The sequence below is a fragment of the Myotis davidii genome, unplaced genomic scaffold (assembly GCF_000327345.1).
Source record: "Myotis davidii unplaced genomic scaffold, ASM32734v1 scaffold616, whole genome shotgun sequence".
NCBI lineage: Eukaryota > Metazoa > Chordata > Mammalia > Chiroptera > Vespertilionidae > Myotis > Myotis davidii.
In genome coordinates this window covers 2338477-2362824 of record NW_006291965.1, presented here as the reverse complement: position 1 = coordinate 2362824, position 24348 = coordinate 2338477, and the positions used below count along the sequence as shown (strand labels likewise).

At 40.4% G+C, this 24348-nt stretch overlaps 1 protein-coding gene across 1 annotated transcript in view; it reads right to left on the bottom strand.

Moving 5' to 3' along the window:
- Positions 1-24348, bottom strand: part of PTAR1 (protein prenyltransferase alpha subunit repeat containing 1) — a 44072-nt gene that overhangs the window by 18386 nt on the left and 1338 nt on the right. The window contains exon 2 of the mRNA XM_015565030.1: positions 14606-14773. Within this exon, the coding sequence (XP_015420516.1) occupies positions 14606-14773 (168 nt within the window). The remainder of the gene's footprint in view (positions 1-14605; positions 14774-24348) is intronic.

Here is a 24348-nt window from a genome sequence, read left to right as displayed (position 1 = left end):
CGGCTTCTCTTTAAGGTCTTTATTTTATTTTATATAGAAATATATGCTCACATTATACTGACATATAGATCTCATGTCACAGTAATTTTAATGATAGCTATACCTTGTTCTAAGCCAGTGATGGCGAACCTTTGAGCTCAGTGTGTCAGCATTTTGAAAAAACCCTAACTTAACTCTGGTGCTGTGTCACATATAGAAATTTTTTGATATTTGCAACCATAGTAAAACAAAGACTTATATTTTTGATATTTATTTTATATATTTAAATGCCATTTAACAAAGAAAAATCAACCAAAAAAATGAGTTCGTGTGTCACCTCCGGCACGCGTGTCATAGGTTCGCCATCACTGTCTAAGCTGTCAGGGATAAGGAGATTATCCTCAAGATTTTCTTCTACTTATGATAAGTATAACTCTTTCTTAAAAGTTGACATTGAAATAACTTTATAATACAATATGCCTATAAAGAATAATCAAATCAACCTCTTCATTCTTTTAGTAGTTTTTGGTACTAATTTAATATTTACTAAAGAAAAGAAACACTTCTATACCACTATTCATTTAATTCCACAAATATTTCAAGAATTGACTGCAAATTTTCAAAAGAAAAAAATAATCACTCATAATCAACTAATTTAACACAATTCATTCACATTCCTCTTTGAAGACTATCCTTTGTTACACACATTTTTACATAATTATAGCAATGATATACAGTTTTGTTATATATTTTTCATTCAACATTATTACATATGCGTTCTCCTACATTGCTACAGTATGCATTTTTAACAGCTGTGAAACAATCCCATAGTTTAATATGCTATCATTTATCTTATTCTTTAGGGTGTTTCCTGTTTGCTTTTATTGTTATAGATAATATTATAAAAATATTTTAATACACATTTTTTGTCTGGTAGATTATTTTCTGTGGATATTCTTCTAGGAGTAGAACTACTGTCAAACAATACAAATACCAGCAAGGCTCCTACTAAACATTTCCAAATTGTCTTCCAAATGTACTGTATCTATTTATATAACATGAATGTATTTAAGTCCCTGTAACTCCAATCTATATAATTATACTAAAAAAATGAATGTGGTAAATAAAAAATTATACTTTGATTGTTTTACTTTATATATTTAATTTCCAATCACTAATATGAACTTTTTTTCATTGTTTACTATTTTCATCTTATGAACAGCCTATTCATATTTACTAGATTTTTGTCTATCATGGTCTTGACATAATTCCTATATATTCAAATAAGCTCCATAAGCCTATATTTAATAGAATGAAATCAGTAATATTTAGATATATTGTCTTCATTTTACTAAAACTGAAAAGAGAATTTTAGGATTAAGTTGATCAAGCTAGGGCATAATACTAAATTAATGAAACATATACCAAGCTCATATTAAATGCTACGTAAATAAAATAAGAAAACTGGCCCTAACCAGTTTGGCTCAGGGGATAGAGCGTCGGCCTGCGGACTGAAGGGTTCCAGGTTCGATTACTGTCAAGGGCATGCACCTTGGTTGTGGGCACATCCCCAGTAGGGGGTGTGGAGGAGGCAGCTGATCATGTTTCTCTCTCATCAATGTTTCTAACTCTCTATCCCTGTCCCTTCCTCTCTGTGAAAAATCAATAAAATATATTTTTTTAAAAAAATAAGAAAACTGGTATAATTATTTAGCATTATTGTGTACCAGACAAAAATACTTTATTTACATTATTTCAAATTCTCACGATCACGATCCAAGATATTCTTGTTTCACTTTACAGACAGGAAAAGTGATATTTAGAGAATTTAAGCATTTTGCCTATAGTCTCTCAATTAATGTGTGGCAAGATCAGAATATGACAGCTTTAAATAACTCACTTATACTGCAATTGAAATATCTGTCTATAATAAATAATTGGGACATTCTCAGTGTCTAAGAAAAATAAATTTTTTAAATCTAAAAACAAGCACACATATATGCATCCCTACAGTCATTTTAAAATACGCTAGCAAAAAACAATCATTCCATTCTCAACCACCTCAATAAGAGATTAACATTTATTGTGAGCTTATGATTTCATTACTAATGAATATATTATAACACTTTATAAATGAGAAACAAAAGGTAGGATAAGAACATATTTATTTTCTACCATTATCTTTATTAAAAGCATTACATGTATAAACAAAATCCTATATCAAAAAAGGCTTATATGCAAATCAACCGAATGGCAGAACAACTGGTCACTATGATGCGCACTGACTACCAGGGGGCAGACGCTCAACACAGGAGCATCTCACGGCTGGCAAGAGCAGCAGCAGTGGCAGGAGCCTCTCCTACCTCTGCTGCAGGCAGGCAGTAAGGAGTGAGGGGTCCCGGACTGCGAGAGGGATGTCTGACTGCTGGCTTAGGCCCGGTCCCCAGGGGAATCCCTGGGGGAATCTTCAGGAATCGGGCCTAAGCTGGCAGGCGGACATCCCCCAAGGGGTCCCGAACTGCAAGAGGGCACAGGCCAGGCTGAGGGACCACCCCCCCCCCAAAGTGCACAAATGTCATGCACAGGGCCTTTAGTATAACTATAAAGAATAATTTAACCTCTTCCTTCTTTTACTTTCAGTAGTTTTGGGCACTAATTTAACATTTATCAGGGAAAATAAATATAAATTTCTACACCATTATTTATTTAATTCCACAAATATTTTAATTATTGACTATGTACAAAGATTAAACGGGGCCCTTAGAATTGAAAGAATGGATATAATGATAAATATGACCTCATCTTGCTCTCCAGAAGATTACCCTTTAGTTGGAGAGAAATGTAAACAATTATGTAAGGTAAAATGAAATAAATGTGAACTAGAAATATATGCTACATTTGAGGGACCACCAAAACTGCTGCAATTAATTCTTACTGGAGTACCCAGGGAAGGCTATCAATGAATCAGAGGAATAAGGCAGTAAATGGCATTACAGACCATGGGGAAAAAATGTTCAGGCCTGTGGACTGAAGAGTCCTGGGTTCAATTCTGGCCAAGGGCACATGCCAGATTGTGGGCTCAATCCCCAATGTGGGGTGTGCAGAAGGCAGTCGATCAATGATTCTCTCTCATCAATGATGTTTCTCTCCCTCTCTCTTCCTCTCTGAAATCAATAAAAATATATTTTTTAAATGTGAGCAAAGTTTGTAAAGAGGCATAAAACTCCACATATAGTGTACTCTCAAATGGTTATGGTACCATAGCATGACTAAAGAGGGCACGGGGTATTGAAGAAATGTACCAAGAATCTAGAACCTGGTCCCAGTCTCGTCAGCCTGGCCTTCCACTGCTTGCTCTTCAAGTGCTACACTCCTCCTGGACCAATCCCCACCATTCACTAAACACCTCCTACCTGCCTACCTTCTCCTCTCTGGATATAACTCAGAGTTACCTGCTTGCTATTCTCTCTGCCAGAAATGTCCTCCTATCTCTGAAAAAAATATATTTTTTTTCTTTATTGATTTCAGAGAGGAAGGAAGAGGGAGAGAGAGATAGAAACATCAATGATGAAAGAGAATCATTGATTGGCTGCCTCCTACATGCCCCCAACTAGGATCGAGCCAGCAACCTGCGCATGTGCCCTTGGCTGGAATTAAACCCGAGACCCTTCAGTCCGCAGGCCGACGTTCTATCCACTGAGCCAAACTGGCTAGGGCTGAAAAAAATACTTTTTAAAGCATCTTTCTTCCTAAAGACTTTCCTGACCTACCTGGCTGGAAGCAATCTTTCATCTCTGTGTTCTGTGTGCATCTTACTTAATTTTTTTTTTCTTACTTTGTTACTGATCTTGATAAATATTATCCTCTTAAGGAGACCGTAAGTTTTTTGAAGGGAAGGTCCTCTCTAATGCATCTTCAAATTACTCATTTACTCAACATAAATGAGAAAAATATGGTCTCTGCCTGGGTTCAAATTTCAGTTTTTCCACTTACTGTCTAGATAACACCTTTGAACATCAGTTTCCTTATCTGTGAAATGGTGATAACATCAACCTCAGTGTTGTGAGCAATTAGATTCATTCCCTATCACTACAGCTGTTTGACAGTGGATACTCGATAAATGTTTGTTCATCTAAATACCATTGCTCCTTATCAAAAAATGAAAAATTTTGCCCTAGCTGGTTTGGCTCAGCAGATAAAGCATCGGCCTGCAGACCAAAGGGCCCCGGGTTTGATTCCGGTCAAGAGCATGTACCTTGGTTGCAAACTCCTCCCCAGCCCAGGCCCTGGTCAGGGCTCATGCAGGAGGAAACCAATCAATGTATTACTCTCACATTGATGTTTCTCTCTGTCTTTCCCTCTCTCTTCCACTCTCCCTAAAAATCAATGGAAAAACATCCTCAGGTGAGGATTAACAAAAAAAAAAATTTTTAACACGAATTTATCAAAGAAGTAATCATGAGGCAGATGTTCCTATAGTGAAACTGTCTAAATTTCTTTTTTTTAAAATATATTTTATTGATTTTTTACAGAGAGGAAGGGAGAGGGATAGAGAGTTAGAAACACTGATGAGAGAGAAACATCTATCAGCTGCCTCCTGCACATCTCCTACTGGGGATGTGCCCGCAACCCAGGTACATGCCCTCGACCGGAATCGAAACCGGGACCTTTCAGACCACAGGCCGACACTCTATCCACTGAGCCAAACCGGTTTGGGCTAAATTTCTAAACTTATAAAATAAACAACAAAAAACACACCTGGTTGTTAAGTAGCTATATAAAAACATTTGTATATGATGGGAAGGTCTCTAGTATTTCTTTTGAAGTCTATAATTTTTCAATCCATAATACTATCTACAAAAACTGTTATTTTGTTTCATGGACTTTCCTTTCTGTATTAAGGAAAAACAAAAAAGAAGTGTGACTCAGGGTTGTGACTATTTGTTTGTAATTCTTAATGCAACTCTCCTACCCAACCCATAAATGAAGACAAGTTCATCCTCCATGAGAGACTCTGTACAGCAGTACAAGACAAACACACAGAAAAATACCTAAGTCCCCACTTTTCATTCTGTGGTTGTGTGAAGAGAGAGGAAGACTAATCAAAGTAACACTTCCTTTACTACAGGGTCTCCCCCTACCAGGGCAACAGCAGCTGTTGGGTTCAGAGCCCAGCCAGCTCTACTACTTACTGGGAAGTTCTGGACATGTCACTTTATCTTTCTGTGCTACTGTCCTCCTCATGTAAAATAAAGCTGGTAATAGTACTATTCATGGGGATATTAAATGATTCAAACCCACAAAGCGTTAGGACAGTACCTGACAGTAAGCACCCAATGGTAATTCCTGTTACAAAGCTTGTATTTCCTAGCCCAGTTCCATAAACCATACTGGGGTGGGGCCCCCAGAAGGAGGAAAGGAATCTCCTGAGCTATCTGAGCAGTGACTGCTGAGCAGAGGGGATGCTTCTCAACTTCTAAGAATCCCTGGTTTTAAAGCATATCAACAGCCTTCATCAACCATCAGTGTAATATTCAGTCCCAGGCCCTCTCCCCTCCTCTTTGACAAATCGCTAACTCTTCCTGATTCAGGACTCAAGTTCAGACAGGCCTTCCTTCAGAAAGTATTCAATGTGATCCAAGAGGCGGGGATGAAGTAGAATATCAGAAGTGGGAAAGGACCATTAAAGAAAAAATTAACTAGGTTGGAAATACAAAACATTTAAGGAATCATTCCTGAATTACATGTACTTTTCTGCTCCTCTTCCCCACTGGCTCTGGCTAAATGAGAGAAAGGAGATTAGTTTCTACATGCCAGGCACTGTACTGAGTGCTTTACATATACCACTTCCTATGATCCTTACAACAACCCTCTGAGACCGACTAGTGTGAAAATAGGAAGAGGTTAAGTAAAGTGACTTTAGTGTATTGATGAACTGATTCTAAATCTAGGTCTCTTTTCCTGCAAAACAGATGCTATTTCCACCCCAGCACACTGTCTACAATTACTCGGCCCTCTTCGAGTGAGACCTGAACCAAAGATCTAAAGATACACCAAAGGTCTCTAGATAAAGATAAATGTATCTTTATTTGTCTGTAATTATTTCACTCTCTCTATATTTCATCAACTATATACTATTTTCCTTTGCAGTTTTACTAAGATGTGAGCTACTGAAATCCCTACCATTTCTTGATATTAAACAGATCTCTCTCCAAATAACAGAATATGTATCAGCAAATAACTGTTCATTAGACACACGTCAGTATGTAACTAACTCCTCTTCCCATCACAAGGAGAAAATGAATCGGGATACATTATATACAGGAAGGTAGCTAAATCCAGCTATAACAAGGAGGATATGCTGCAGAACAGTCAGAGAAAAATCAATAAGCTTTCTTTGCTGCCCAAGGCCAGCAGTTATATGGCAATGATCACTGGGTTTGATAACTGTCTCTGACAGATAGGTTTTCATGCATTTAGAAATAAATCCAAGGTCAGCTTGGATTGGTTAATGGCTTTTTCCAAAATACATTTAGGTTAATATAAGAGGCTTGAGATAAAGCTATATGGTAAACACCAAAAGGTCACTTATTATAGAACATAATCACTGAACCAATAGCCAGACTAAGCTAAAGTCTTTTGCTTATCAAACTCTTGTTATTTTTTTGATAAATGTCTGTTAAACACATAAGGTGTTGGATAAAGAAAAGACAAGCCATAATCCCTTTTTCTAACAAACTAACAATCAAGCTGGGGAAAATGTTATTTAAATAATCAACTATAAAAAAACTATGGTAAGTGTTACTGTGCAAGCATTCTGAATAAAGGACTCCCACAGGTGTGCAGAGAAGTAATTGCTGTCTCCTGGAGCAGTCAAAAAGGTTTTATGGGTTTGTGGGTGTGGGTGTGTTTATGCTGGCAACCACAATAATGACACCATAAAACATAAAATAAAAGCCTAACATGCTAAGTGCCCAGTCGTCTGTTCAACCAATCAAAGCGGAGTATACTAATGATATGCTAAGGCCACTCAACCTATGATGTGCACTGACCACCAGGGGGCAGCCAGTCGACCGGTCAGCCAGTCGCTATGACATGCACTGACCACCAGGGAGCAGATGCTCTGACCAGTAGGTTAGCTTGCTGCTGGGGTCCGGCCGATTGGGACTGAGCGAGAGGGGCTGGACACGCCCTGGAGCGCTCCCGCAGTCCCTCCCCAGCTGGACAACCTCCCACATCCCTCCCCTGCACCAGTGGGGTCCCTCAGACCGGCCTGCACTCTTTCGCAATTTGGGACCCCTCAGGGATGTCGGAGAGCTGGTTTCAGCCTGATCCTACAGGCCAGGCCGAGGGACCCCACTGGTGTACGAATTCATGCACCAGGCCTCTAGTAAGACATAAACCTGGCCTCAGAAAAAACACAGAAATAAGGCAGTAGTACACAGCAAAGTCCAGAATGGAACAGTGTATGTTGTGGCTGAAATGTATATCAAAGGACTGCAAAACTCAAATGCTTTCAAGGTTCAAATGGTTGTCAAAATGTAGGAAAGCAAACCTAGTAAGTAGCAACTGACACTCTCCCTCAGTGTCTGAAGAACATGAGGAGGTTGTAGCAAAGCTTGGAACAAGCTTCCCTAGTCAAGAAAAGCAGAGGCTGTGAGCCCCAGCCAATTGGCACCATGGAGAAATTTATGCACTGAGGGCTTCTGATTTTTTAAGTGAAGATAGAAATGCAGATTTCCATGCTAATTTTAAAAGTTCATCCTGATTTTAAGTGTTTACCTAATTAAAAATAATTTTAAAAAGCCCTAGCCAGTTTGGCTCAGTGGATAGAGCATCAGCCTACGGACTGAAGGGTCCCAGGTTTGATTACGGTCAAGGGCACATGCCCAGGTTGCGGGCTTGATCCCCAGTAGGGGACATGCAGGAGGCAGCCAATCAATGATTCTCTCTCATCACTGATGTTTCTATCTCTGTCCCTCTCTCTTCCTCTATGAAATCAATAAAAATATATATTAAAAATGATTTAAAAGCATTATACAAACAAAATATATCTGTGGGCTGGCTTTAGTTCAAGGGCTGAGAATCTACAACCTCTGATACTGAATTTGAAGTAGAAGAAAAGCTATAAAAAACAGTCTGACGTTTGCTCAAAAAATTTTAAAAGAAACTGCCATTTGACCCAGTGATCCCACATGTAGGAATATGCCCTAAGAAGCTAGAAACACCAATCACAACGAATATATGCACCCCTATGTTCATAGCAGCGTTATTTACAATAGCTAAGATTTGGAAACAGCCCAAGTGCCCATTGATAGATGAACAGATTAAAAAACTATGGTACATTTACACAATGGAATACTATGCAGCTGTGAAAAAAGAAGGATCTCTTACCCTCTGAGACAGCATAGAGAGACCTGGAGTGTATTAAGCTAAGCAAAATAAGCCAGTCAGATAAAGACATGTATCACATAATCTCACTTATATGTGGAATCTAATGAACAAAACAAACTGATGAACAAAAATAGATCCAGTGACATTGAAGCGTGCAATAGGCTGATGTACTTCAGGGTGGGGGGGTAGGGCGGGGGAAGAGATTAACCAATGAACTTATATGCATATATGCACAGCTCATGGACAGACAATAAGGCGGGGAAGGCCTGGAGAGGGGACGGGAGCACAGTGGAGGGGGTCAACAGGAGGGAAAAAGGGTGATATCTGTAATACTTTCAACAATAAAGATATATATATATATATAGGGAGAGGGAGAGAGAGATAGAAACATCATTTTTTTAAAGGAAAGATTGGTAATGTAGGCTGGGGACAGATTGTGAAGGCCCTTAAATACCAAGCCAACTCTATTGACAATGTAGACAGCATGAACATGAAATGAGATGTGTTGTTTGTGACACTGGCTAATGGTATGGAAATGGATTACAAAATAGCGATTGAAAATGGGGTAGACCAGCTATGAGGTAATAACATTTGTCCAGATGAGGAATAAGAATTGAGGAGCTGATGATGGCTTTTAAAAAAATAGCACAATAATGGAGCAGAAATGGTGAGAAAGGGGAGAGCAAAAGATGATGATGGAATGGCACACATGGAGATGGTCAAAGTGTGGGGTAGAGCTCTGCTCAGTTAAGACTCCAATGCTGTGGACTTCTCTTTTGCTTGTTTTTGTCATGGATTTCTCAAAAATCAGAATCACAGTATCATTTCTCTCCCAAACCAAATATGGCTATTATTGCATCAGATTTTTTAAAAAAATATCAGTCTCCAAGCAATTAAACAGAGATGCTGTAATGATTATTTTAGCTAAACCATGGTTAAACTTGCCAGGCTATGGGTAAATTAAACGTTCTTTCTTTTTTTTTTTTTTAATATATTTTATTGAGTTTTTACAGAGAGGAAAGGAGAGAGATAGAGAGTTAGAAACATCGATGAGAGAGAAACATCGACCAGCTGCCTCTTGCACACTCCCCACTGGGGATGTGCCCGCAACCCAGGTACATGCCCTTGACCGGGATCGAACCTGGGACCTCTCAGTCCGCAGGCCGACGCTCTATCCACTGAGCCAAACCGGTTTCGGCTTAAACGTTATTTCTGAGTGTGTCTGTGAGGGTGTTTCCAGACAAGAGTAGCATTGGTCGATACAGTAGATTGCCCTCCATAATTAGGGTAAGCATCATCCAATCTGTTAAAGGCCCACCTAGGACATGAGAAGAAAGGAGGAGGAATTCATCCCTGTTTTTTGCTCGCTGTCTGTCTGCTTGAGTTAGGACTTCTCATCTTTTCCTGCCTCTGGACTGATTAAAACACTGGCTCGCTGGTTCTCAGGCCTTCAGACTCAAACTAAGTCCCATCGCTGGCTTTCTCGGGTCCCCACCTTGCAGAAAGTAGATGGTGGGACTTCTTAGCCTGCATAAAAACATGCAAGCCGATGTGTCATAGTAAGTCTCCTGGTAACATGTAATCTTCAGCTGGCTGTTTCTCTGGAGAGCCCTAATACAGACAGAGGCTTTCCAAAGATCTAAGGAATTCAGCACATTAAGGAGAGCATGAATTCAGCTTGATTAAAAAGAAAAAAAATGTATTCCAAGAATAAAGGTAACCTTCATTTACAGAACACACTCTTAGGGGATGCCTACCTAGGGTTTTGGCATGATCAATCACACAAACACTGACATTTCTGAAATTGTTCAGAAATTGTCCAGTTTCTTCACTTGTTCTTATTTGTATATTTTCTTTAAAAAGTTTTCACAGCATTTTCATGAAATAATTTTTTCCAAACATTTTTTGCTTTTACTTAACAAGATTTACCTCTGTATCCTAATTGCTTCGGTTCATAAGTTTGGTAAAAGACTCTTATGTTAGTCAGGATTTTCACATATCCTTTCCTGCCAAATCAGAAATTCGCTTCCATATTTTTACTGATAATGATACACAGCCTGAGTTGTACGTACGACACTAAATTGTGCTGTCCCTACACACCAAAACAGTGAAACTGAGAACTGCTTCCATAAGGATGCAGGTTAGATGCAATCAAGCTCTATAAACATGTGAAGCTGCATCGGCACTCAGAGCTTAGATGCCAGCTATTCTTGTGAGTGCATTTAACCACATCATCTTTTGCCCGGGTCCTCCTGGGCCTATCAAGACTAAAACTACATGATGAGGAGATTTAGCAAAGCCAACTGTGCAGTGTCCATAGATGCAAGAAACAGAGACAGGAAAAGACTTGGAAGGGCTACAAGGAGAAGGCAGGTTGGGCTAGCACACATGAATAGGCAAAAATCAATGATCTGAAACAAAAATAGACTTTGACATTTTAAAATGTACATTGTCTTTTCTACAAGAGTATCATTCTGCCACCCTGCCCCAAGTTAGTTATGTATTGATTCAATTATACATTTCTGTGTGCCAGAAAACACATATAGCTGTTTGGCAAAAAATAACTTAATGGATTCATAGGGTGTTACTTTGTGCCTTAATGATATTAAAACCTACTATAGAGAGATGAAATGGAGAAGGAAAGAGGATCTAACAATACAAAAATCCTTACCTTTAAGCTTACGCTTAAACTTATACCTTTAAGTTGATGCCACAAACATAAACTATATCATAAACTTAGGCATAGCCTTTTAACTAAGTTTATATACAAAAATATATACTATATAATAAAAGCCTAATATGCTAAGTCCAGTCATCTGTTCAACCAATTAAAGCGTAATATGCTAATGATATGCTAAGGCTGCTCAACCGCCTGCTATGACGTGCTCTGACCACCAGGGGGCAGATGCTCCGACCAGTAGTTTAGCTTGCTGCTGGGGTTTGGCCGATCCAGAATGAGCAAGAAGGGCCAGACACGCCCTGGAGCCCTACTGCAGTCCCTCCCCGGCCCTGATTGTGCACCGGTGGGGTCCCTCAGCCTGGCCTGCACCCTCTAGAAATTTGGAACCCCTCAGGGGATGTCGGAGAGCCGGTTTCGGCCCGATCCTACAGGCCAAATTCATGCACCAGGCCTCTAATATACATTTATGTGTGTGTGTGTGTGTGTGTGTGTATAAAATCTATATATCAGAGGACTAAATAAGTAAAACACACAAAATAGGAACTATTTCACACATTAAATAACCTTCAAATCAAACTCCTTTTCTACTGGTCTAAACAGATAAGTGCTATTAATCTCTTACGACAGTACTAGTGGCCTGGTGCAGGAAATTCGTGCACATTAAAAGGGAATTAATTAGAGGAAATATTTTAATATTGCTACTTGCCCTTTCTCTGCAATAGAAGTGTCAGAGATGAAAGAAAATTAGTAAAATGTATATGAAAATCTTCCTCCTGTCAGAGTCTGGGGCATGCCATGGGACCCAGAGTCAAGTCCCCAGCCACCTGCGTGCACCTTGAAATTGCGCAAGACCCAGACCCGGCCAGCTCCACACCTGTCAAGCCCTGCCGGGTGGGGGGCACAGCCTTGGGTCCCCCAGCCCGGCGCCATGCAGGGGGTGCAGCCTCAGGTCCCCTGTCAAGCCCCACCGGGTGGGGGGGGCACGGCCTCAGGTCCCCCATCAAGCCCCACCAGGTGGGGGGGTGCAGCCTCAGGTCCTCCAGCCCGGTGCCATGGCGGGGGGGCGCAGCCTGAGTTACCCCGGTCAAGAGCCAGGGCGGGGTGCATGGCCTGAGGTCCCCCATCAAGCCCCACCAGGAGGGGGGGTGCAGCCTCAGGTCCCCCACCCCGGCCAGGTGTCCGCAGCCTCAGGTCCTTGCTGATCACTTGTTATGGCTCATTACGGGACCCCTGCCTCTGCTGTGGGCGCAACCATCTTGTGTTATGGGAACCCTGCCGCTGCTGTGGATGCAGCCATCTTGTGATGGCGTGACGGAGTGAGGGTGGATTTGCACATTACCTCTTTATTATATAGGATGTTAAGGACAATGCTGAAAGGAATATAAGTAAATTGCTATGTAATATCTTTGGTAACACTCCACAAGGAGATTGTTTTTCACTCACTATAAGCTTCTTGAGTAAAGCGAACATATATTATTCATCTTTTTGTCTCCTACACTACTTAGAACAGCTTCTGCTATGAGTAGGCCTTTGGTAATGGCTACCAAGCTGATAATGAAAATTCTCCATGAAACAAAGTTCTTATTCAAACTTAGCCACCAGGCATATTGAGTACTTTTAAAGGTACTGATATAATGTGGGGAGGGACCAGGAGCTTTACAAAAACAATCTTGGTTTAGTACTCTCCAAAAAAGTGAGCCCTTAGGTCTTACTTTTACTGAAAAGTAAACAGAATTTGTGTACATGGAGGCTTAATATCACCTATAGCGGGAAACTAAGAAAATAAACCAGGTGGAATGAGTAGGGATTGTCTGATGCAGCAAAGAGGAGCAGAAGAAGTGAATGCTGGGATGGTTTTCTTTTGATCATATCAGCATAGGAAAAGGACACAGAGGGCTTGAGCTCAACTGGGTTTCACAGTGTGACAAATCACAATCCAACTACCACCATGATGCCTCCATTATCTCATTTGGATTGCTACTAAAATGAGTTCTATTGTTTATACTAGAGGCCCAGTGCACAAAATTCGTGTGTGTGTGTGTGGGAGGGGGATTTGGGGGAGAGTGGTCCCTCAGCCCAACCTGCACCCTCTCCAATCCAGGAGCCCTCAGGGGGTGTCCTACTGATGGCTTAGGCCCGCAGTCTGGCCTCCCTCTGTGGGAGGCAACTGAGCTGATGAGGGGAAGGCACCGCCCCCATCACCCCGCTGCCGCTTCAACTACCGGCCGCCAAGGTGTTTTCATCAACACGGACTCCAGTCCCTTCACCACAAAAAAATGACAACTTTCTTTAGGCATTTTCAAGATGTCCCTTTCATAGGATATGACATTTCTTTTTTTTTCTTTTTTTATCCTCACCTGAGGATATTTTTCCATTGATTTTTAGAGAGCAAGGAAGAGAGGGGGAAAAACAGAAACATCAATATGAGAGGGACACTTTGATTGATTGCCTCCTGCATGAGCCCTGACCTTGCCCCTGGCCAGGAAGGAGCCTGCAACCTAGGTACATGCCCTTGACCAGAATCGAACCCGGACCCTGCGGTCCGCAGGCCGAGGCTCTATCCACGGAGCCAAACCGGCTAGGGCAGGATATGACATTTCTTAGCCCCTCCAGCAGTGGACCTTCAGTTTTTCCTCCAGAAGTGAGGTGGAAAACCCTAGATCACTTTTTTAGATTCTTATTACGCAAGTTACCAAGAGCACTGCGAGTGGCGTACTGGGAGCTTAGCGAATGAGCAGTCAGAAAAGGTGTTTCCTCTGCAGCTCACACACAGAGGCAGGACTGCTGGCACGCCCTGGCTGGCAGGCCCTGTTCTCTGTGGGCCTCCTCACCGCCCGGCTGCTGGCAAGCCTGTTCTCTGCTTTCTGCAGGCCTGTCTGCTCGCCGCCGCGGCCCGTAGGCAAGTCCTGCTCCCTGTCCTCTGCGGGCCTGCCTGCTCGCCACTGCTGCCACGGCCCACCGGCAGGCCCTGCTCCCTGCAGGCCTGCACCACCTGTGGCTTGCCTCACCGGGCAGCAGTCCCTTCCCTCCCACCTGCCCACACAGCCTCCCCCCAAGCCCTCGTGACTGTTAAGGCGTCCTGGCTAATTTGCATATCACCTCTTTTTATTTATTTATACACACACACACACACACACACACACACACACACACAGAATAGCACTAAAGGATTAGAAACCAGAGAATCTGAGCTTGTAGCAACCGCAGTCCTCTTCTTTTTGGTCACAGAATACCTTCTCCAAATACAATTTAATAAATGACCCCTCTATATCAAAAAAGATAAATCAGAATTGCTCGATTTACTACTCGGTTTTCAGTAGGTGGCTTGGCAACCTGCTTGAAGAACCTCCCATAGAATCACTATGGATGTAAAATTTGAAAACTACTGATGAGTTCAAACTCCTCACTTTTCCGAGGTTACACACCTGCCTGGGCAATGAATGAAAGAGGTAGAACTAGAATCCAGCAATGCCAGCAACCGGAGAGGGTTCTTCCCACTATATTCCATGCTGCTTCCAAAAAACAAAGGAAGATGACAGAGTTCATACTTACCATCTTTGTTCAGCCACTGCTTTCTTGTTCTGTACAAAATGAGCTTGTTGTGGACATACGGTAAAAGGAACTTGACACACCAGCTCTCCACACCAAGTTTGTTTTCAACCAGGACTATGGGGCTCCGGTTATACCTAGCTTCAGGACATGGGATCAGGCCAATTTCATCTCTTAAGATGTAAAACATAAAAAACAATTAAAAATAAGAATACTACCTTTTCAATCCTGCAGAGCATTTTAAAAAATCCACTAATTCCTATTTCTTAAAAGTATTATTTAGCTCACCTACTGGATTGGTAGAAATTTTTTAAAACCACCAGATTTTTAATATTGGCAACAGTACAGGAAAATTAGTATGCTATAATCCCTGTTGATTGGAATAAAAATCAGTCTAATCTTTGAATGGAAATCTGAAAATCTTTCAAAATTTTAAATACACATACTCTTTGACCCATGATTCCACTGCTCAGAAATTATACTGTACCAAATTTTTTGAACGGGATGTTGACTGCAACAACACTGGAAATAATCTAAATGTGTATGAATATAAGACTAGTAAAATATATATGGTTTACCCATGTAGTAAGAGGTGTAAAAAAATGAGGTAGATATGCATATGTTGGTATGAAAAAGGTGCCAAGATCTATGAAAAAGCAAAATGACAAATACAGTGTATACCATAAAGCCTTTTGTGTAATTTTTTAAAAGAGCTATATGTGCATTAAAATTTTTCTTGGAAAGATACCAACAAACTTTTGGGGTGATAAAGGATTTTATTTTTGTACAGTTTAAATTTTCTAATCACTTGTATATATTATTTGTATCTTTTTAAAAATGTGAACAAATGTACTTATGCTTGCCTGCTAATAAATGTAGGTGGAATGGAAACAAATTATCAGTAAAACTTATTTTGTCATTGAGATTGTGGACCATATTTTATGTTCTTTATAATCCTTTAAACTTCAAAACACACACACACACACACACTAGTAAATGTTAAAACACAAAATACATCTAAGAATTTGATCATTTTCATCAAAGGCATCAAAGTGGATTCCTCAATCCACTTCAACTCAAGTTGAAAATCTATGTTACAGGCCAAGATTTAGTAAACAATATGTAAGGCAGTTGATTTACACAGTAAATGAACCAGCAAACATAATGTTTCTGCAAAGCCTGCACACATGCTTTTCAAGTAAGGAAATTACCTTCTTGCTTACATGAAACATTCCTTCTCAAGAGTATGTCCTTGCCTTAATTAATGAATAGCTAATAAAATTTTTTTAATAAAAGCAGCTAACAAATAATAACATTTTTAGACTGTCTAAATAGATTTCTAATATGTTCTTTAAAAACAAAACTGGTTTTCAGAGCTTGTGTATGACATTATCTGTTCTGTCCCTGGGGTTCTCCTGCCAAGAAGACAGTAGTTTCATAGATGAAAGAGGAGGAAACATGTCTAATTACAGGTTATAAAAAAAGCCCTCTTTTTTTCTTAGGCCATCAATACAAATTGGTGGGAGGCCGTGGAACACAAAATCCTTCCTAGAAACTCTAAACAGAATAGTTCAAAGGTGACCTGGTTTCTACTGATCACTTCATTAGTGACACAGGGATATCCTATATATAAAAAGCTAATATGCAAATCGACGGAACGGTAGAACGCCCAGACACTATGATGCGCACTGACCACCAGGGGGCAGACGCTCAACACAGGAGCTGCCCCCTGGAGGTCATTGCACCAGAAGCCGGGCTTACAGCTGGCAAATGCAGTGGTGGTGGCAGGAGCCTCTCCCGCTTTCGCGGCAGCACTAAGGATGTCCAACTGATGGCTTAGGCCAAGAAGCGGGCCTAAGCCATCAGTTGGACATCCCCTGAGGGCCCCCGGACTGCAAGAGGGCACAGACTGGACTGAAGGAACCCCTGCCCCTCCCCTGAGTGCACAAATTTCGTGCACCAGGCCTCTAGTATATTAATAATAAGGGTACTCTAAGGGTTGCAAGTCTCTAACCATTCTTTCAAGCTAACTTAACTTGTAAATATATTTTAAGACCTAAGGCTTTTGTCCTGACAACTAGCTCAGTTGATTCAGAGGTGTTCAATACACCATGTCAATACTATTTAAACATTTTATGAGTACTACTCTAATGTACTGGCTACTGTGCTAGATTCTGAAAATGCAAAAATGAACAAGGTGGTCCCAGATTTCACAGAGCTGATGGTTTTGCTGGGGAGTTGTGTCAGTATCTACACTAATAAAAGAGAAAGATGCAAATTGACTGTACCTTCATGACACCCCACCAGCCAATCCGGAGGATACAACTTAACCCAACAAAGATGGCGGGTTAATTTGTACATGCAGGCACCAAGCGGCTGGGTGCGGGGCAGGACTGCCCCAGCCGCTCTGGGCCTCTGGGCAGTGTGGGAAGGTGGAAAGGCAGCTCCAGGCCAGAACGAAGGCAGAAAGGCGGCTCCAGGCTGGAGCAAAGGCAGTGCCAGCAGCCAAGGGAAGGAAGGCCCATTCTTACACGAATCTTCATGCATTGGGCCTCTAGTCTATAATAAAATGTTACCACTGTCATTCTAGTAATATAAATAAAATTCTGTAGGAATAATTAACCAATGCTGAGAGATCATCTGAGGGAGGTCAATGTCCAGTACATTGTTTTTGCATTTGTCCTTGGTGATAGGACAACTAGCCACATCTAGATCTATACAATTAATATATGTTAGAATCTCTGATATTTTCTGGTGTTCAGGTTTTACTATATAAAGTAGATCATTTAATAACTAGAATAACAGTAAAAAACAAAAACAACCTCAGTTCAATTATTTCAGAAAGTTTGTTCTGAGGTCTAATAATCACTTACAACACTGCCAGGAACTGCAAAAGTCAACAATATGAATGTTGGAGTAACAAAAATAAAAGAATCCTAGCTTCTGGGTACAGACTGGTGTTTTGTTTTGTTGTTTTGTTTTGATTTTGGTTTTTTGGGGGGTTGGGGGCAGAGATGGGTTTTTATTACTTAAAATTCACAATATAAAAAAACAAAACCCTGCCTTGCTCACTATTTATACCCAAAATAAAATGCCCAACTACATGTACCTAAATGACAGAACAGAGCCATCTGCACACATACAAAAAAACTGCACATTGTTTTAGTTGGCTACCGCACTTCCAAGCAATAATTAAAAAACTAAGAATACCTTGGATACAGTAGGTGCTCAGTAACTGCTACTGAAAGGTTGATTATCCTTGCACTTTGGTGATAATATTCAAAACAAATAAAGTTCAAAGAGCATCACTTCTCGATTCTGCAAGAAAACCTAACCACTGATTTCCTTGTAAGGCAGTGGGCTCAACTCCTAGCTCTGTCAATGTGATATATAGAGCATGTCACTTGGTCTCTGTAGATCTCATTTTCCTAACTTTTAAAATGTGAAATTACATTATATGTCTACATAAAGGCAATGGGCTGCTAGGTCTCCTCTTATCCAACTTTCAAATTTTAATACCTGGCAGCTTTTCTCACGTAAGAATGAGAACTGTCATATCAGAAAATGTAAAGCACTAAAAAATCAGAAAATCCAAATTAAAAGAGGCAGTAATATATAGCGACAAAAGCACTTGATCTTCTGAGGTCCAGATCTCCGTTCTACCACTGACAGTCAATGTGAACTGGGTAAGTCACTTGGCCATCAGTATCCTTATCTGAAATACAGAAATAATACTTTCCCTGCCTATTATAAAGAGCAAATAATACATTGTAAAGAAATGTGGTTGCCCTAGCTGGTTTGGCTCAGTGGATAGACTGCTGGCCTGCAGACTGAAGGGTTCTGAGTTCAATTCTGACCAAGGCCACATGCCCGGGGTTGTGGTCTTGATCCCCAGTAGGGGGCGTGCAGGAGGCAGATCAATGATTCTCTCTCATCATTGCTGTTTCTATCTCTCTTCATCTCCCTTCCTCTCTAAAATCAATAAAAATACATATTTTTTAAAATGTGGTAACCTGTAAAGTGCTCAATCCTCACATCTACGTTTCTCGTCTCTCTCCCTTCTTTCCACTTACTCTAAAAATCAATGGAAAAATATCCTCAGGTGAGGGTTAAAAAAAGAAAAGGAGCCTGAGGTCAAACTGGAAAGTTCCTTGCTTAACAGATACTGATAAAGTGAGGAAAAGAATGTTAAGCTTTTACCGAGTTATTTGACCCTAAAATACAGTGCTTTGCTGCTTCCTAAAAATATAACAAGTACTTTAGACAGATAGGTAGGTCAGTAAGCTTCCAAATAACAGTGTGCTTGACTTCAGACTTCTATGTCTAGTCCCTTAGGTCATAGTCCACTTTTTTCCCCCCCCCAGACAAATTGGGATTCCAGAATCATTTTAAAATTGGAAGGGCCCTCATTTGTCTAGTCTCTCATTTTATCAGATGAGGAAACTGAGGTCCAATAAGGTCAATAGGATTTACCCAAGGTCATTTTGGCCAGTGGCTAAATTAAAAATTGGGACTTCCTTTTCAGAGGGAAGGCAGGTGAGGGAGGGTGGGTGGGTAGGTAGGTGGGAAGAAAACTTGTAATGCATACATTAATAATACCTCAACACACACAATAGGATGGTGAAGGCCTGGGGCAGGGGTGGGGGTTGGGCTAGAAGGGGTCAATGGGGAAAAAAGGAGGACATATATACTTTCAACAATAAAGATTAAAAAAAATTAGGACTTCCTAATATTTAGCTCCAAATCCCTGTAGCCACAGGAAAGTGAAAGCAAGCAGGAATTATTATAATTCCTTCTAGATCTCCGGTATTCGAATTCTAATTTTCTACTCAAGAAAAGTTGGAAAACTCATGGAAAAACAGCTAAAAGTCATCTGCCATCCCTCTGCCACGGTTATATTTGGGCATATGACCTTTTATTCTAAATATTTTATAAAGTGGGATTATATTGGACATACTCCTATAATCCTTTTTAAAAATGTAATTCACATTAATAACTTTCTTACTAATTAATATATATTTAATGGTTGCACTGAATGTGCTATAAATATAAAATACATCTCCAGTTATTTCCTTATGAAATGTCTTAGAAATTTTTGAGTTTTTCACTGCCAGCAAATTTCATTCCTTTATATTTATAGGTTTCTAGAAATTGAGATTCCTGGTATTTAACAAGGATAACTGCATTACCAAGGTAATAGGATTTTTAGAGTTGTTAATATTTGGGATGATAATCAAGTTCTAATCTTTTTTTTTTTTTAATATATTTTATTGATTTTTCACAGAGAGGAAGGGAGAGAGATAGAGAGTCAGAAACATCGATGAGAGAGAGACATCGATCAGCTGCCTCCTGCACACCACTGGGGATGTGCCCGCAACCCAGGCACATGCCCTTGACCGGAATCGAACCTGGGACCTTTCAGTCCACAGGCCGACGCTCTATCCACTGAGCCAAACCGGTTTCGGCAAAGTTCTAATCTTTTAAAGAGATACCACAATGCTCACTTTTTAGGTTACTTTCGAACGCTGAATGTCTCACCACATTTACTTAAAAAGATCGGTACGTCTCTCTGAGTGCTTCACTTCACAATGGGGATCCAGTGCCTTCCAGATGAAGTTCAATGTTCACATAACACTAATATTGACTTTGATCCTCATGTTTAGACAGTGTCTCTTATCTGTACTTTTCAGAAACATGATCCATCAACTGGAGTAGGCCCATTTATTTTTCACAAAATATTGACCAGCTTCCCTTTGGGAGGGAAGGGTGGTCCCCAAATACTAAAACCAAACCCCGCAATGTGGAGTGATATATAGAAAACAGCCCAAGGATTCAGGACAAATCTTTTAAATCTAACATTTTATTTTTGTTTCTCTTCAAACTGGAATTTTTTTAAGAATGACCAAAGGGAAAGTTAGCAAATCTTCTAAAGGAACTGACTTTGTGTATCACTGAAATTATATTACTGACCTTATGTAGAAAACATCTACACAAATTACAACTGTTTATTGAATGTGTATTGTATGCAATATTTTTATATCAGGTTTTTCATACACTATTTCATTTATTCTGCACAGTAATTTTATAAAGTAGGAATTTTAACCCATTTTAAAAATGAGTAAAGAATCTTGTCTAAGTCTACCCAACTAATAAATGATAAGCCAAGATTCAAACCCAGGGCTGCCAGATTCCAAACCCAAACATTTTACAACTAACTATACAATTATTTAAATAAACAGATAAAAATCATGTGTAAGAAGACAAGAGACTCTCTGGTTTCTGATTCTTCAGTTCAATTTGCAGACAGACAATCTAAAACTGCCTTCATTACTACTTCCTTCATTGGGCCCTACCCACTACCTAGGAAGGGTGTATTTTCTCTGAGCCAGCTTTTATCCATCCCTCATAGCTCAATTTAATTATTTTCTCAGAAAGAGCTATTTTGACCATTTAACCTAAATTAGGCCTTTATCCATGCTTCTTATCCTTTGGGGCTCTTTTCAAAATCTCTGTGTTGATTTGTTTAAAGTTCCATTAGGGTAGGGACCATGTGTGGTGTGTTCATCAATCTACACCCTGCTCCTAGTCCTGCAGACCCAGGATTAGCATTGCAAAAAAGAAGTGCTCTTTTGCTGAATGCATGCATGGTATGAAAGAAATTAAACCACAGTCAGGATTTCCTACATAATCTGGTCCTACTGTATCTTTTCAGTTACATTTGCTATCTGGGGTTAGTTTACTGTTCCCTGTGGAGGTCTTTGGCTCCCTATCTGAGATAAATCTTACCTAGTTTTCAAAGTTCAGCTCAAAACCCACCTATGCTAAGAGCCTTGGCCAAGACATTCCATTCCCAGTCTCCCTTCTAAGACTCACATAACATTAGCTCACCAGACTGCTAGTCCAGCCTTTATCATAAACCACTTTGCAGGGTTAATTTACTGTTCTTGCAGGAAGGTCTTAGGTCACCACCTACACCTGTACTGTGTAATACAGTAGTCAGTAGGAATATGTGACCATGATGTATAAATAAATTAAGATTCAATAAAATTTAAAATTCAGTTCCTCATTTGCATTAGCCGCATTTTAAGCACTCAATAGCTACATGTGGCTCATAGCTATCATATTAGACAGAACAGGTATAGAACGTTTCTATCATCATAGATATTTCTGTGAGTGTCTTGAGTATAACTGTGTTTTATATTCCTTCCTTTTCTACACTGTGAAGATGGTACCTACAGTACCTCGTAAACAGTGAGAGTTCAATAAATATTTAAAAGTAATAAAAAATAACCTGCTGGAGACCTTTGACATGACCCTAATTCCATTGTTAACAATAGTCTTCCACTGTAGCATAGGCTCTATCCATTAATTTACTGTCAGTCCCTGGGTCAAGCCTTCAGTTGTTTTTCCAATAGTAGTCTCTAAGAGTCAACCACAAAAACAACATTCCTATGGTATTTTTCAGTTCATGAAGTGTTCCATATTCACCATTCATATATTTTTTAAGGAGCACAGGGATTCAGGTTAAGCCTAATATTTATCCAGTGGCAACTAAGTGTTACCAGATATTGTGTAAGGTAATTTTTCTGCGTTCTCATCAGCCTCACTAGATCAAGAGGAAACTGAGGCTCAGAGAAGGTAACCTATCTACACCTACCACTAACAAAATCCACATATCAACCACTGTATCTTTCACTGTATCTTTGACTCCTCCTGGCTAGAGATCTCTACAAAATCAATGGAGTTGATGTTGACTAATAAAATTGCAATCTATCTTGTGTTTGGAGAAAAAGAAAAACAAAAAGTAAAGAATGAAAACCTTTCTTTTTTAATACTGAAAACTGTAATTAGGTACTAACTTCCAAGGTAAACAATGCTCCCTCTCCCCCCTTTAACTAGAAATACAGCCTATTTGGGGGGGAGGGGCTAGATTGGGGAAAGAAGTATAGACAATTTTGAAAAGTCCAAATTAGAAGACATTTTAAAGGATGTATAGTAATATCATTGAAGGTATTATTATTGCAGGAAATATGTACTAAAATATAGCTGAAGACTATTATTGAACAATGGGTTAAGCTACTTAATTTTTCAGCCCTATATTATATATCATTATTTCAAACGCCCATCTTATTTCATACTTTTAAATCCTGAATGACCCAAATGCTTAAGCGTAAATTAAGCATTGAGTACATTCATGAGATTTCACCATAAGAATATGATTAAAGAAGATATTAAAATCCTTTGTAAGTTCCAATAAATGTGATCCAGGAGAATTGGGATGTGTTCCAAACAGCACTGTGTCAACCTGCCAATGAACACTCAATCTGTTTCTTCAAGTATAAAATACCGATGCTTTTCTAATCTACCTCAACGGCAAGAAACTAAGATGATTACTGTACTTATTAGATTAGACTTCTTGCTAACCTGTTATAATCTCTTCAAAAAAAAGAGATTCTTTCCAATGAGGAGGAAACAGGCCATTCGTTTGTCTGTTTTTTTTTTTTTTTGATGTCTCTCATTTGCCCTAAAGCTCTATTTCTGAAAAAGGGACAGAAAGACTGATATACAAGGCATCAAAGCATTCTTCACAAGGCCCAGTCCCCACTATGGTTACTGCCAAGAAATCATTCCAAACGCTCATTCGCTCATTCTCAAAGTGTCGGCAGTCACAAGGGGAAAGGAAGTGGACACTGCCAGAGGCGGCCGGTGCGTTTGGAGGCCAGCAGTGCTTTGTTTTTAATGAGGCACAGATGCAGGTCTCCAACTGTGTGCCACCAGAGAGCAAGGCATCCGAGGGCTTCTCAACTCTTTTATAAGCATCGCCCGGAAGGAAGAGAAGGCTTCACGTTGATGTAGGTTTGGCACCTCTTTTAGGCAGAGAGGCTTAAGGGCTTAGACCACTTAAAAAAAGTAACTCGTATGTTCTAAAGAATAACATATTACACAGAAGAGATAAAGATAACACAACACTGGATTCTATGTTTCTTTTGTGGGCGAGGGATGGGAGAAGAGCTCCACTCCTGCTTCTCCCTCTTTTGTACAATGTAGCTCTCTCTCTCTCTCTCTCTCTCTCTCTCTCTCTCTCTCTCTATCTCTCTCTCTCTCTCTCTACACAGCTTCCTTTTCGCTTGCTACATACAAGCACAAGTGCCAGAAAGAAAATCGTTTCTCCTATCTCCCAAGTGAAACGGAAAGGAAGCAGGGAAGACACAGCGTGGCAGTGCTGTGTGTGCTACTTAAATAGGGCACCAGGGTCTGGATTTTAAAAAATAATAATAAACTGGTTCATGTGCTTGCTCCCTGTTACGACGGCTCAGCTAATGCTAAAAGATGTCGAGGTTTCATCTACTTTCCGTTCGACTCCTCCTGTGCCGACGGACGCTCAACTCTCGGGTATGCTCGGTTCACCTTCAAAACAGAATGTTTCGTCGGAGTCCCTGTGCAACCTTGGGAAGCAGCCTCCAACTCCCTCTGGTTAGAAAGCTGAGAGGGGTCCGGGCCCGCTGAGGACCAGCTGATCGGTGACCCCTCCGACCAGCGGCCGGGATGCGCCTGAGCGGAGTTGTGTGGACGCAGCACAGAGACTCGCATCGCTTGTGCGCCCGGGTCCCCTTCCCGATCAGACGGGGGAGGCGGGCGCCCGGAGGACGTCTTTCCAGGTCCCCGAACTCCTGGGAAAGGACGGGGGCCGGGGGAGCCGCAGAGCGACACAAACTCGCTCCCCGTGCTTTTCCGAGCTCACTGCG